The 14469-nt window shown below is 36.6% G+C and overlaps 1 protein-coding gene, 1 long non-coding RNA gene and 1 other non-coding gene across 9 annotated transcripts; all 3 read right to left on the minus strand.

Annotated features, from left to right (window-relative positions):
* Positions 1-18: 18 nt before the first annotated feature.
* On the minus strand, positions 19-1460 carry LOC133721983 (uncharacterized). Its single transcript, XM_062148765.1, has 3 exons — positions 928-1460; positions 575-628; positions 19-371 (listed from the first exon to the last, which is right to left on the minus strand). The coding sequence occupies exons 1-3, from the start codon at positions 1216-1218 to the stop codon at positions 135-137; spliced, it is 582 nt and encodes a 193-aa protein (XP_062004749.1). The 5' UTR covers positions 1219-1460; the 3' UTR covers positions 19-134.
* Positions 740-813, minus strand: TRNAN-GUU (transfer RNA asparagine (anticodon GUU)). The gene has a single exon. It is a non-coding gene; the product is annotated as a tRNA-Asn (tRNA).
* Positions 1461-5557: 4097 nt separating the features above from the next.
* LOC133723561 (uncharacterized) lies at positions 5558-9119 on the minus strand. Of its 7 annotated transcripts, XR_009853122.1 has the most exons (8): positions 8791-9118; positions 8449-8586; positions 7980-8107; positions 7717-7839; positions 7433-7529; positions 6286-6333; positions 6004-6190; positions 5558-5806 (listed from the first exon to the last, which is right to left on the minus strand). It is a non-coding gene; the product is annotated as an uncharacterized LOC133723561 (long non-coding RNA). The 7 variants fall into 7 exon arrangements; XR_009853121.1 differs by having other exon boundaries at positions 7717-8061; positions 8791-9119; XR_009853120.1 differs by having other exon boundaries at positions 7717-8107; positions 8791-9119.
* Between the last annotated feature and the right edge of the window lie 5350 nt (positions 9120-14469).

Below are 14469 nucleotides of genomic sequence, written 5' to 3' on the forward strand. Positions count from 1 at the left end.
TTTCCCCCGCAGCCAAACTTTAAGAATAAGTTTGTTTATTGGAGTTAATTAACAAGTATAAAATATGTGTTACATATGACTGAAAGTAAATATAACAACGACGACAGAAGTAATAATGAACAAACTTGTTTAGACTAATACACTCTAGCGATTTGAACCGACTTCTGAAGAGCCTGCATAAGATTTCTCATGATCCTGGGCTCCCCGGGAAGGACCCGATCCTTCAAACGTCCATTTCTAACAGCTCGAAAAATGGGACCGGAACCACCTTCTGGAGGGAAAACCAAGCAATCAATGTAGCCAATGACCTCCGTCTCCCCATCCCCAATTGTAATGAAACCCAATCTAGTCCCACCTGCTATTTTGTCAACCTGTTCCATTCTCGCAATAAATATGTTAGTGCAACAAAAATGACCAACACCCACCCTTGGAAATTAGAATTAGGTTAGGCTAGGATTTTACTCCCCTAGCCTCCAACGTAACATAAAATAATAATTATAATATTATATAGTACCCAAACTAACTATAGGTGTACATAAATGGAAGAAGTATTCAAATTTGATATAATGAGTACCTTCAAAGGCATATCAAGCGGTAGATTTGCTCCTTGGCAGAGACTGTTAGCCCACTGTTAAATAAACACATAGTTTTAATGTTCAAGTGTTAAAAAGAACACATAGATTAAAGTCATTATTAAACCCTAAAAAAAATGAAGTAAAATAACAAAATAAATAAATGCCGCTAGAAGAAGGGCTTGAACCTCCGACCTTGTGGTTAACAGCCACACGCTCTAGCCAACTGAGCTATTCCAGCTTTGATGATAAAGTTTACATTTTCCACTTAACACTCGACAGTTCAATAGAATACTCCGTTAACAACTAAGTATTGACTAGTAGATGAATCTGAATAGTAGGAAGCGATTAGTACCTGGAAGAGCAAGATTTGGAATCTGGGAAAGTCAGTATCATCAGGCAATTTCATGGTACCAAGCAAGACTCCATCTTCGGCGTCGTCGGAGGGCACAAGGCTGTCCTTATCCACCGCCGCTTTGACCACCGCCGTTGGATTTAGGTGGTGGGAGTGGCCGGAATGTAAACTGAGGTTGTTAGGGAAGGCATGGCTGGTGTTGGTGAGAAGTGGGGAGAACGATGGCGGGTGGGGATTGGCACGTGGGGAGTGGAAGTGGAGTAGCTTCATATTCACAGCAGTGGCGGCCATGGCTGATCGAGCTCACTGGTGGTGAATTAATGAGTGAAGAGGTTTAGATAGGATCCCAAGAAGGAACTGTTCTACGAGGCGGGAATGATTGGCGAGAAGGGGTTGATCGTAGGGCCAATCAATTCGTGCCATGTTAGCATATAGTGGATCCGCTATCGCAGTAAGTTCACCGTGTAAACAGGTCTCACTATTTTTATTTTTTTTATCGAGTCATCCCAAAGCGACTAATCCGCAGCGAGAGCCAAGACGTTTCTCCCTTAACTCTAAACAAATTGTCATATTGGTTTAGTATAAAAGTGTCAAATGAAGCAAGATTCAAGACTTTCAACTAGGGACTAATCCACAGTCGTATGGTCTTTATCAAAACGCTTCATCCTCTGACCCTTAACTAGTTGTCACATTAGTCTAGCGTGGAAGTATCGAATGGACGGACAAAAATCAAGTGACCATTAATTGTAATTTTTTTTTTTTTGAAAAAATAAATAAATAAATAACACTCTCAAAAGACAAAAGGCAAGGAAAGAAATTGAACCTCCCAATTTGGGATTTACATCTCTTTTGGAACTTTTTAACACTAAACTTCCAAAACGTTTTCTCTTTGCCATCTCCATTTCTTCCCCTATCTTACCTCCACCTCTCCCTCATACCACACCATCCACCCCAGCAACGAATTTGACGGCTCTGCCAAGGCCATCCTTACTTAGGTCTAGTTTGGCATTGCTTTTGAAATCTGCTTTTGGTCCAAAAGCGCTTCTGGGGGGGGACTGAGGCTGTTTGGTAAACTCTAAAATTTGTGTTTTTGAGTAGAAGCGCTTCTTGCCACAGCAGAAAATCAAAAGTAGCTCGGAGTAGCCAACCAAAGTAGCAGCCTCTTTGTTCTTAATCAACCAAGACGACCCAATTTTTTGATTCACTTCCAACTTCACAAAATTTGAAATTTAACCACAACCAAGCATCGATGACTATTAATAGACATGCATTAAGATCGAATTGGAATTGAAATTGAAATTGGCTGACAACCTCAAATACTAACTTCTCCAAACATGAATTGAAATTGAAATCCCATTATACCAAGACGTAGAGTTGGACGTCGGAGAAAGATCGGCAACGACAAGGCGAATCTTCAACCACCTACGCAACGCCGGGAAGTGGTCGGATGGTGTAGAAATCTTCGAGTTACGCTCGCGGGTTAATGGGTTGAGGAACGGGTCGATTGATCTGGGTTCTTCTAGACCATTTGATCTGATCTTAGGTATTGATAGACCTAAATAACGGCTCCCATTGCAGCCAGATAAGTCAGTGGCTGCAATCAACGGCTTAGATTGCACCGCCTAATTTTTCATTATAATTTCAGTATTTTGTTTCTCATAGACGACAAGACAAAAATGATGCATTGAATGGTTACATAAAAGAGAGAGTAAAATTATTGATTTAGTAACACGTTTAATATTTATGACCTTTTTTGTAATTATACCAAGTGACAATATTTTTTTATTTATAATTTACCAAACACTTAGAATTTACTTTCATTCTCACAGCACTTCTCAAAATAGTTTACCAAACACTCAACTACTTCCCCCTCACAGAAGAATCAAAAGTACTTCCCTTTACAGCAAGATCAAAAGTGCTTGCCCTCACAGCACAGCAATCCCAAACTAAGCCTTATTTTCGGCATTTTAGTTGTAGAGTACTGAATTTTTGAGTTACTTTTGATAGTCTCCTTTCAAAAATGTGAGAGAAAATTAGATATAAACTCAATATTCTAAAGAGGTGAAAAACCCATACATATTTTCTTATCAATTTCCACCCAATCCACGTAGGCAAACCTTCTTTATAGAGTTTTGATGTATAACTAATATTTTTTCATGTTGTCCTATATGTTTGATTTCCCTTGGGATTACTCTGAGGAATTATTTTGTAGTCCCGTAGTACCACGTGGCACTGCCATGTGGTGGGGATCATGCAGGGGGGGTTAAAAAAGAAAAATTAATTTAAGAGACCAATCAGAAATCACTATGAGTCACATAGGCCAATAATATCACCCTGGACCACCACGTGTAATATGGTCTGGGACCATGTTATAATTTCCCGGGTTACCCTTAGGGTAGTTCCACATATGCAAACATTCCTTGTAGAGTGTTGATGTATAATTAATATTTTTCATGTTGTCATATATGCCTGATTCACCCTTGGGGTAGTGAAAATTAATATGAAATGATAACTGATCATTAATTTTAGCATTTACTCATTGAACATGTAACTAATAAATGACATAGGTATGAGGTATCTAAAACTAAATTCCTTTTGACAAGGTATTGAAAAAAAATCATATCAGAAAACAACCATGACATTAGATAACATACATCTAGAAGAGGTAACCAATAAATGACATAGGTATGAGGTATCTAAAATTATATTCCTTTTGACAAGGTATTGAAAAAAAAATCATAGCATAAAACAACTTAATCATAGCATAAAACAACTTACCTCATAGCTATGACATTAGATAACATACTGATTACACGTATTTATATACGTGTAATTATATCTAAAACACTAGAAATAAGTCAATCCCTATTTCAATTAATATGTAATTAATTCAATTTTATTTATTTTGAAGAAAATAAGCGGAGTTACGAAAATCAAGAGAAAATGAAGCGAAATTGGAGTAAAATGAAGCTTTTAACAAAAGGACGAAATTGCCGACACTGGTCAACTGCGGTCAACTGAACCCGACTACCCCTAGAAGATATGAACGGAAGTGTCTTGAGATGTGTTTAAGAAATGTTGTTTAGTTAATTAAGTTAATTAATCAAGTGATTAATTACTTAATTAATCAAGCTAACAATGCACTAGCACCCACATGCAGCATGCAGTTTTGTTTTTTTTTTTTTACCAATTGCACAACCTAATTCATTTCCTTCCTTACTCCCTCGACACGTGCAGTCAGCCTATTCCATTTTGTTTCTCTTGCATTCATAGGGTTGTCATTTGGTTTGGTAATTACCAAACTGACCAAATATCAACCGATGTTTTAGATTTGGTATACCGACTTTTTGGTAACTGAGACCGATAAAACCGAAATAAAAAATTACCGAAAAAGTTGGTTCGGTTTTGCTAAATACTGAATCTATCGACTATCTACATATTAGCTTTATACACTATAGTTTTCAATACACATACATGTATATTAAGAAATAAACATAAAAAATTCCATAGTATGAACATTACTACATATTCTACATTAATAATACATGTATTTTAAGTAACCTGGTCAAAGATGGTTAAATAACCTAGTTTTATTGAAAATGGCTAAAACTTGATGTCATATGTACAAAAGCTAGAAAGCTATAATAAGTTGATGAATACAAAGTTTACGACTATAAAATTGAAAAACCTAGTATTGTTCATTCTAATTTATATTACAAAGAAATAGTTGTTCTAAAGTTGGTAATATCGAAAACCGAAATACCGAATTCGGTAGATATAATTAAAAATCGAAAATTTTAGTTGGTAATTGGTAGCTCAATTTTGAAACCGAAAGCTTTGGTTTTGAAGTTGGTAATACCTATAACCGATTCGAACTGACCGAGTGGTAGCCCTAATTCATAGCAACCGATCCATTCTAATCCTCTTTTCTCGGCCTTTAGATCACATCACCATGACCCTATATATATAGAGGACCAACCCTATTCACTGGAGAAGAACCGAGACCAACCGCACCACCAAAACAAAGGGTTGCCCTTATCCTCTCCTCCTCCTCCATCACTACACCAAAAAATGAATCAGACGACAGTTTTTCACTGTCGTCTGATAAGGCACATTGCTGTTGTCTATCTCAATGCCGTCTGATGGGTGAATCAGACAATAGGACATAACTGTCGTCTGAGGAAATTTTGCACAACAGCAACGACTTTCATAACTATTGTCTGAACACTAGAAAGAACAACAGCGATGAGTATCTTAACTCTTGTGCAAATCAATTTCAGACAACAGCTGCTAGAAGAGAGAAACTTGTGAAGAACAATCAGAAAACATTGGCTTGTAAATAAACTATTGTCTGAATGAAGGTTGTACATCATCTGACTAGTTGTTTTCTATGGACTGGATTTAAACAAGACAACAGAAAACTGAAGAAAACATTGTCTGTTTGTATTTGATACTGCATGTTTCTGAAAAAAAACTGTTGTTTGAGTTTTTATTGGACAATGGTTTCGATGTAGAGTCTTATTGTGCTGTAATGGCTCCAACAACAGTTTATGCTATCCATTTAGTTGTGTTAGCTCCCTTGGACAATTATTTTTACTCAGTTGAGAGTGGTATGAAAGTGACTCTAATATTTTACTAAAAGCAACTTTCATAATAAATTCCAATAGATCCAACAAAGGCAATTTCATAAAGCATTAATCCATTTCATTAGCTTAACAGGCTCTCTAATTTCATAAGGTTTACATGATGATAAATAATAATACAACTTGCTGGGTGTTCCAAGCTTGATCTCCCAATGGCTGCACATTGCCTTTCATTTCCACCATCTCAGTTCAAAGCCTTGAGCAGTTTGATACAAAATTTCCCATAAGTGGTTGATCTGCAAACGATAGCAAAGATGTTGCAATTAAAGACTAATGATAAAGGCTAGGAGAATCCATATACCAGCTGCAAGTATATTTTAGGCAAGTATTTCCAACATTTTGTCAACAATCAAGGAGAATGCATATACCAAACAACGTTATTCAGCTTCAATTCATTACTACTAAAATACATTCACTTTTAATATCTACTTACCATTTCATTGATTTACTCTGATGCATTGCTTGCATAGCAAGACCAATATTTCCAGTTTCAGCTATCAGCGGACAAAGTCCGTGACAATTGTCCATTGCTTGCACTTCTTCTTCACCTTTACAATTCTCACCATCATGCTATTCTAATAATCTCTTTGCTCTTCTGGACTGCATATCAAGTGCCATAACTACATCGAAAACCAGTAGACATAAAGTTATGTTCAATTTCAGAAAACAAACAGAGCGGACACAATAAATTAGATAGTCTTTTATACAACTATACCTGAATTTGAAAGATTACAAAAATCTGAGTGCACACTGTTCCAGAACTCTGTGAAATCAAATGTCATCATAAAAATCTCAACTTCATAAAAAAACAGAGTTCAATTGGAACAACAAACAAAACAAAAGAATGTTCATAAACAAAATTAATCAATATCCAAACATTTACTGCATAGCAATTCATTTCCTGCAAATCACTGCATAACTCTACGTCAATTAAGCTAAATAAAAGTAATCTTAAGGGTTGACTAATCAGTTTTCAATTTTTACAAAAGCTGATATATAAAAAAGCTGGCACATTTATACTCCTCAATTATCTAGTAAACATGCTACTAGCTCAAATCTTTCAGTACATATGTTTGCTTTCACCTGAGTTACTGATTTGTTGACAAAATTCAATTGTATGCCAATAGCTAATTTGGCATATGTAAATAGCTAATTTGGCATCTCATTAAGTTGTTTCATTAGTACATGAAATCAATTCTACTGAAAGGGCATATCTAAATTTTCTTTTGTCACCTCAAAGAAGAGCAGAAACAATCAAAGCACTCATCTTCAAATCAAAATCAATATATGCGGGGATATCTAAATTTTCTTTTCAATTTAAAGAAGAGCAGAAACAATCAAAGCACTCATCGTCAAATCAAAATCAATACATGTGAATCTATCTATGAATGTGCATTGACCACCCCATGACTGCCTCTATAGAACTAGATCGAAGGAAAATTCAGTATAAGAAAAAAGGCAATCAAATAAAATAAGCCTTCAATGAAACTACATGATCATATTTTTACGATTACATCTCAGACCAAGACACACAACCATAGCTAGACCACTTGCAGAATCCATACATTTGTCACTATTTAGTCAAAACCAATCATCCAACTCAGACCCCTAAAATCTTCCAACTCAAGAAATCAAAAATACACTAAAAGCAAAAAACTCAAAACACCCAATAATCTAAAAAGCAGTACTAATCTGCATAGTGCCCAACACAAATCACCACTCTTTATCAGTACCAAGAACTAAATGTTCAGAAAAGAACCAATCTTTAACTCCACAGACAAATTTTTTTACCTGAAATAAAATCTAAGATAATGAACATGCCAATTAAGTTTCTCATTTTGCAACTTTAGAAGCTCACTTACTTGTGACACACAGGAGACCAAGTTATTGTTCACTTTTTTGTCGTCGTTGCTAACTGACTTGGACTTTTGAGATAGAGGTGAAGCTGCACAAAGTAGCCTTCAAAATAAAATTGCTTATATCACATATGAATATATATATTTCTTTTCATATGAGACAAAGCATCAGAAGTGTTCTTTGGAATAACTCAAATAAGGCAAAGCCTTCATTCCCAGTGAATAATTCAATAGCAGATGTGTATTAATAGAGTAGCAAACAGATGATAAAAGAGGTCCTGGACATATACCTCTAAGGCGTAAGCAAGTGAATTCTCATCAATGATAAAAGCCAATGCCTCGGAGTTCTCATCTAGTGAAGCAAGCAATGCTTTTGCCTCACTTATTTGATGGAGAACATTGTTCTTCTATCACTAAATAATCATCACAAATATCAGTAAAACATCAAACAGTCCCTACTGTAGAGATAAGTGTGTGTTAAAAAGAAAACGAAAAAAAAAACATGTACAAATTTTCTTTGGCAGAAGAGGGTAGCTTGGAGTTCAAAGCTCACAATTAGATAGGCGATGCTCTTTACTTCCAAAGGCACTTTCCTATCAGGCCTATCCCTTTCTCGATTTTGATGCTCTCTATCTCTAAACACATCATCCATATGCAGAACTAACCAAATTAGTTAAAACACTGCACAAAAGTTTAATTATAAACTATAGTGAAGTTAGGAGTTTGTCAATTTATGCAATGAACCATTTGTCAATTCTGTCAAACACTTAAACAGCAAATAATATGTTCTGGGGCTTTGAATGCAACTATGATTTCAAAGCAACTACTGATACACAGTTACACTCACACAGAGATAGAAATAACAACTATGAAGAAAACTGGAAAAAGCATAAATTATCGCCGCTTTAGAGCTCTGGCATTGCAGAAAAGATATGAGACAAAGGTAGTAAAATAATGGTCCTGTGGGATGCAAATCATGCAATTCGAACCAAGCTTGAAGAAAGCCAAACCAAGCAAGTTACCCAGAAATTCGAAATCGAACCCAGCTTGAAGAATCTGAAATCAAAAACTGAAATCGAAGTATCGAACCCAGAAATCTGCTTGAGCTTTGAGGACATCTGCTTTGCTACTTGAGTTCGAGGCGATTGAAGAATTGAAGACTGAAAATTGAAAACCCAGAAAGTATTCAAAGTAAGAAACCGATCGATTGATGGATTGAAGAGTGAAAAACAAAAACCCATAAACTCAAACTTTTCCATTGAAGACCCACAGGACCTCCAAATTCAGAAAAAAATGCAAATAAGAATTCATAATCTTTAGAACTGAAGCTTCGATTTTGACAAAAAGGAGAGTTCAAAGCTTACTGAATCAAAGCGGTGGTGGAGGTGTTGCGAGATGGCGGCCGGAAATCGACGAAGGTAAAGGAGCAGCAGCATCGTGGATTGGAGGGTCGCGTGCACAGGCAGGAGTCGGTGCTGGGCTTGGGTTTTGATCGTATTGAGGTGTTGGTTAGATTGGTGGTGGCGGTGTCGTGAATTGATGGCCAGAAATGGTGGTCTCCAGCGATGGCAGGGAGAAATGGAAGGGCGAGATAACAAAAAATTGGGTGTGCGGCGAGGAAGAGAGAGAGTGTGTGTTGTATTTCTAGGGTTAGTCGACATCAAAGTAAAATTTTGTCGAACTAATGGAGGGAAAAAATGAAAATGAAAATGAAAATTTTGGCCAAGTGTTGAGTATAACTAGGGCGCGCAAACCATTTGAACCCTAAAACTAAGACAACATCAATTTCAGTACATTGTCTGAAACAGAGTGGTACAATAGACAACTAAAAAACTGTTGTGTGAATCAAAACAATCAGACGACATCTTTTTCAACCATTGTATTAATGGTAATTGCACAACAGAGAAGTAATAACTGTTGTGTGACTGAAAATAATCAGACAACAGCAAAAATCAACCATTGTATAAATGAACCTTGGACAACATCACATAATAACTGTTGTCTGAATGAATTAATTCAGACAACATCAAAAAAATCAACCATTGTCTGAAATGCTACTGCACAAGAGCCAAGAAAAAACTGTTGTCTAATTCGAAAACTTAGACGACATAATATTTCTTGCTGTCGTCTGATTAAATCAGACGACAGTTAAAATGTTTGCTGTCGTCTGATATGTGTTGTCTGATTCCGAAATTGGTGTAGTGCATTTTCCATATTTTTGTTAGTTTTATTTTAGAGAATTGAAGGATTACTAACCTAAAGCTTCAAGGATTCATCAAAGGCTTCTCCTCTACAAGATTCAAGACTCGGATAATTGTGAGAGTTGTAATTCAAGACTACTCATGCTAGCTTTTTAGCTATTTGTGATTATTCTTGTTTTCTCCTACACTTCTCTATTATTTTCTATTTGAATTTTGTAACTTTAATGTCTATGATTATGGGTTGTGAGTAATTTCCTTGTTAGGGGTTAGGGTTATGTGCCATAGCCCAAATTTTGTGTAAAAGATGTTTAATTTAATGTAATGATGCAATTTTATATTATGGATGCTTATATCAATTATTGTTGGGTTGAAATGCATGTGTCTAGGAGCCTAGTCAACTCTAGGGTGTGTATTTTGAGCATGTCTAGGACGGAGTTAGAGGCTTGATCCCCTCTAATTCCTAAGCTAGAAACCCTCAATTTCGTATTCGAGGGGTTATAAGCATGGTGATTTACACCCGTTACGTGATTACGCGGGCGGATCGCTTAGTAGTCTAATTCCTTGTGTTTGGCGCAAAAACCAGTTGGCTTGCAAACTGTCTCTTTTGAGCGAGTTATTGCGTAGGCGTGCCAGCACCGCAGGGTGCAGTCGTTGGGGTAGTCCCTTGACCTGACTTCTTCTTCAAGTGCTGTGGACGAGGAGAGCACCAACCTCGTCACAGGGTTCTTCTCTAGCCTTTCGGAAAAGGACTTTTGCCTTATGGATAAGGACTTTGGTTGTGGTCTCTTGCGTTCACCGAATATTGCAGACTAAGCAGAGCAATCACTGGGAAGTTTGGAGAAAGCACGGGTTGCGCTAAAGCGTGACTTTAGCTTCGCTGGGTTGCGAGGGCGTTACCCTTGCTTCGCTGGTAGTAACGGTGGCAGTTGCGCTCGCAGTCGGCTCGCTGGGAGACTGGGACTGGAAGTACGGTCGCCGGGTTGGTCTGGTGATGCTGACAGTCGGCTCTCGGAGAGACTAGGACTGGCGCACGGTCACCGGGTTTCAACGAGGTTGAAGGCTTGCTCCTGGGAGGCTTTGTAATCGCTGGGATTGATTGATTTGAGAGAGGTCCTTTTCTGTATCGCCTTTAGCCTCTATATATAGGCTGCTGCAGATTCACTTTCCAAATAGGAATGAAATACTATATTTTAGGCCACAGTTATTGACCTTGAATCAAATCAAAACTCTTAATAGTTTTGATATCTATCGTAGGCAATAATTAATAATTATCTTCCTCTGTCGTAGCTAGAATGTAGGCAAGGTTAATTGCCTCTTGGAGTCCCGGACGTAATCTTCATCTTGGATGCGGTAGGATATGCACGTATCTTAATTGCCTTCGCGACGACTCGGTAGCATAGTGGCATGCAGGAATATATACCCCTTGTTTATCGCAATCAAGCATGATTGTAACTTACTCAAACTGCTCCACCTTCATGAAACCTTAATTGCATGGCAGACTTGCTCGCTTGCATGTGATTAGCTGGTGAATGATGGCCCACCTTAATTGCATATATATCTCTTTGCCACACTGCGAGGTATCTTCGCGAGGACTCCTTCTACAGTCTTTAATTATGTATATATATGTGTACTCCCACATAATCTTAGCCATGCAGCTTACCTTGTAGACATGTATTCCTTGTTACTTGTGCCATGCTTCACGTATCCCTTCCTTAATTAAATCATGCATGAGCCACCACATCATATATATATACATATGTATTCCTTCATTATTGACAATCAAGGATGATCACATGCTTCCTATCTCTCCCACGTCCAACTACCATCAATTGCATGAGAAAGCTTAGCTGGTGGCCCACCTTAATACTTCCTTAATTGATCAACCAAAGACCTTAATTATGGGTAGAGAAGTACGTTGCCATGTTCTCTCTTTGCAAAAGCTTGGTAATCAAGCAAATAGATCACCATTAATTACCAAATATTTGATAATTAATAGTAAATCAGTGAATATCCAGATTTGCTTCGAGATTGCTTGATCTCCAACTAGGCCTTATTTAGCCTCTAAATAATATATTCCGAACTTGCGAAAATAAATAGCTTGGGCCACGGATATTGGCCCGGTTTCTCTCGAGTTCCCCTTTATCGGGAAAAAATGTTATTTTGGGTTCAAACACCTTGATCTCTAGGCCTCTTGATGTGAGTTAGTGACTCTTGAACCGGCTCTAATTCTTCTCAAGTGAGTTCCTATGGCCCTTGAACCGGAGTAGGAATACCATGAAAGGGAATTTCGGTCATTGAACCTTGAACCGCCTTGGATACGACTACCGCCAAAGTAGGAAATTTGCATCTACATTAGATTAGCTTCCGACACATAAAATTTGGGTGAGGAGCCTCTCTAGCGCTCGACATTCTCATTTTTATTGTTTACATTTCATTTTTATTTTTATTTTTTTACATTTCATTACTTTTTGTTAAGTTAAAATAAACTCCCAAACATTGAACTCTTCCACTCATTTGTGTATATCCACCACTAGGCTCTTAGTTTTGATTAGGCTTTGGTGAAAACCAAAGCCAAGCATTGCTAAGGCTTGGTGCCTTAGAGTAGCATTTTTATTTATTTTCTTTCTTCTTTTTGTTTCATTTTCTTAGTGACTCTAATTCCGACTATCCAAGGATTGTGGGTTAGGCACTAATCCCCATGGTATGATAATCTTGGGCATAATACTTCCCTATTTTGACTACGATATGTACGCTTGCGTAAATGTGTATCAAGTCACATACCTCTAGAACAGATAACCAATAAATGACATATGTATGAGGCATCTAGAACTTTATACTTTTTGACAAGGTATTGAAAAAAACTCATGGCATAAAACAACTTACCTTATAGCCATGAACATCACTAGATGTCATACATTTGGAATAGGTAACCAATGAAACTCACATCATAAAAAAAAAAAAAATCAGTAGGCATTAAAGTTTTAGAATTTAAAAGTCATACCTACTAGTTTTTAATCGTCACCTGAAAGTCAGGTGTTTTACCCAACTCCTCAAGTTATCATGGATATAATAGGTATGGTATAGACTATAGACGTATAGTCGAACCAACCTATATACGAATTAATACCTACTACATTGTTTTTAATCCTCACCTGAAAGTCAGGTGTTTTACCCAACTCTTCAAGTTATCATGGATATAATATAGGTATGTATAGACTATAGACCTATAGTCGAACCAACCTATATACGAACTAAATTCTTAGTAACATTTCATAGAATACATTTAGAGCACCTAACTTGAAAGTCAGGTGTTTTACCCAACTTCTCAAGTTATCATGGATATAATAGGTATGGTATAGACTATAGACGTATAGTCGAACCAACCTATATACGAATTAATACCTACTACATTGTTTTTAATCCTCACCTGAAGGTCAGGTGTTTTACCCAACTCTTCAAGTTATCATGGATATAATATAGGTATGTAGAGACTATAGACCTATAGTCGAACCAACCTAAACCCTAAATAATAATAATAATAAATAAAAACCAGCAGGCATTAAAGTTTTAGAACTTGAAAGTCTACCTACTACGTACTTTTTTTTTAATCGTCACTTGAAAGTCAGGAGTTTTACCTAACTCCTCGAGTTAGCATAGGTATAATAGGTATGGTATATACGCATAGTCGAACAAACCTCTAGGGTAGGTATGCAACTAATAAAAACTATTATACGAACTGAATTCTTAGTAACATTTCATCGAATACATCGAGTACAAAAAAAAAAAAACATAAACACTATTCTCTACAATCTCAATCACATCAACAATTACTATCGATAGTAAGAATCAAATAATTTAACTATGTGATAGAAGGTTTGTGAACCCAAAAAAAAATGCAAAAGTCTCTTCATATTTGGTTCTTTTAAAGCAGCAATCAACCCATTTGAATTTGAAAAAATAGACCAAATTGCATGATTCTAGCAATATTGATGACAATATTAAAGTTAGAGATTACAAAACCTACAATTAAAACAATAATGCAAAGAGCTTTAATCATTGAATACATAATGTTATTTTTTTTGTCAACAGGTAGATTAGCGTGGGTTAATAATTTCCATCAGTAGAAATTTTTGTAATTTTGAAGGAAAAAAATGTTGTATTTGTTAAAGGAAAAACACGTTATGTACGTGCCTTCGTCAAAGTAACTAACGAATAGAGAATTAGCGGTTACAGCTCAATCATCCATTATTGTCATTATTGTAATTGCTATTACCATTGTAATCCTCACCCTATATAAAGGGACTATCTAATGAAATGAGCAGACGAATTTCCTCATTTTACTTTTACAGTATTATTTATCTTACAGAATAACTTTTTTCTTTTTTTTTGACAAAAAACATTATAGAGATTTCATTAATATGGGGTAAGGCCAGAATGACCATTACATATCCTTCTGCTACCATGTACAGATTGTCAAGAAGTTGTGATGCAGTAAACACCACGGTGATACATATGATAGGATCATTCATTCGACATGTCATGCTCACTTATTCAAAACAAGCTAACCTATTAACTATGACTCGCATAGTAATAGGCTAGTTTAAATATAAAAAAAAAACTAACTAAAAGGTGGGTATAAAAACCCAACAGTCATTTTGAACCCAATAAAGCCAGGCCCAAAATCGATCTTCCATGCTCTAAGCTCAACCAGCGGCCCAAGAAGCTCATCAAGGACAAAAGCCCCACTAAACATTCTGGACCCCAACAAACCAAGTCCAAAACCTAATAGGGCACCCAACCCAGAGAGAGGCCCAACAAGCTTAAGGCCCAAAATGAGCTTCT

Source organism: Rosa rugosa, chromosome 7 (genome assembly GCF_958449725.1).
Source record: "Rosa rugosa chromosome 7, drRosRugo1.1, whole genome shotgun sequence".
Classification (NCBI taxonomy): domain Eukaryota; kingdom Viridiplantae; phylum Streptophyta; class Magnoliopsida; order Rosales; family Rosaceae; genus Rosa; species Rosa rugosa.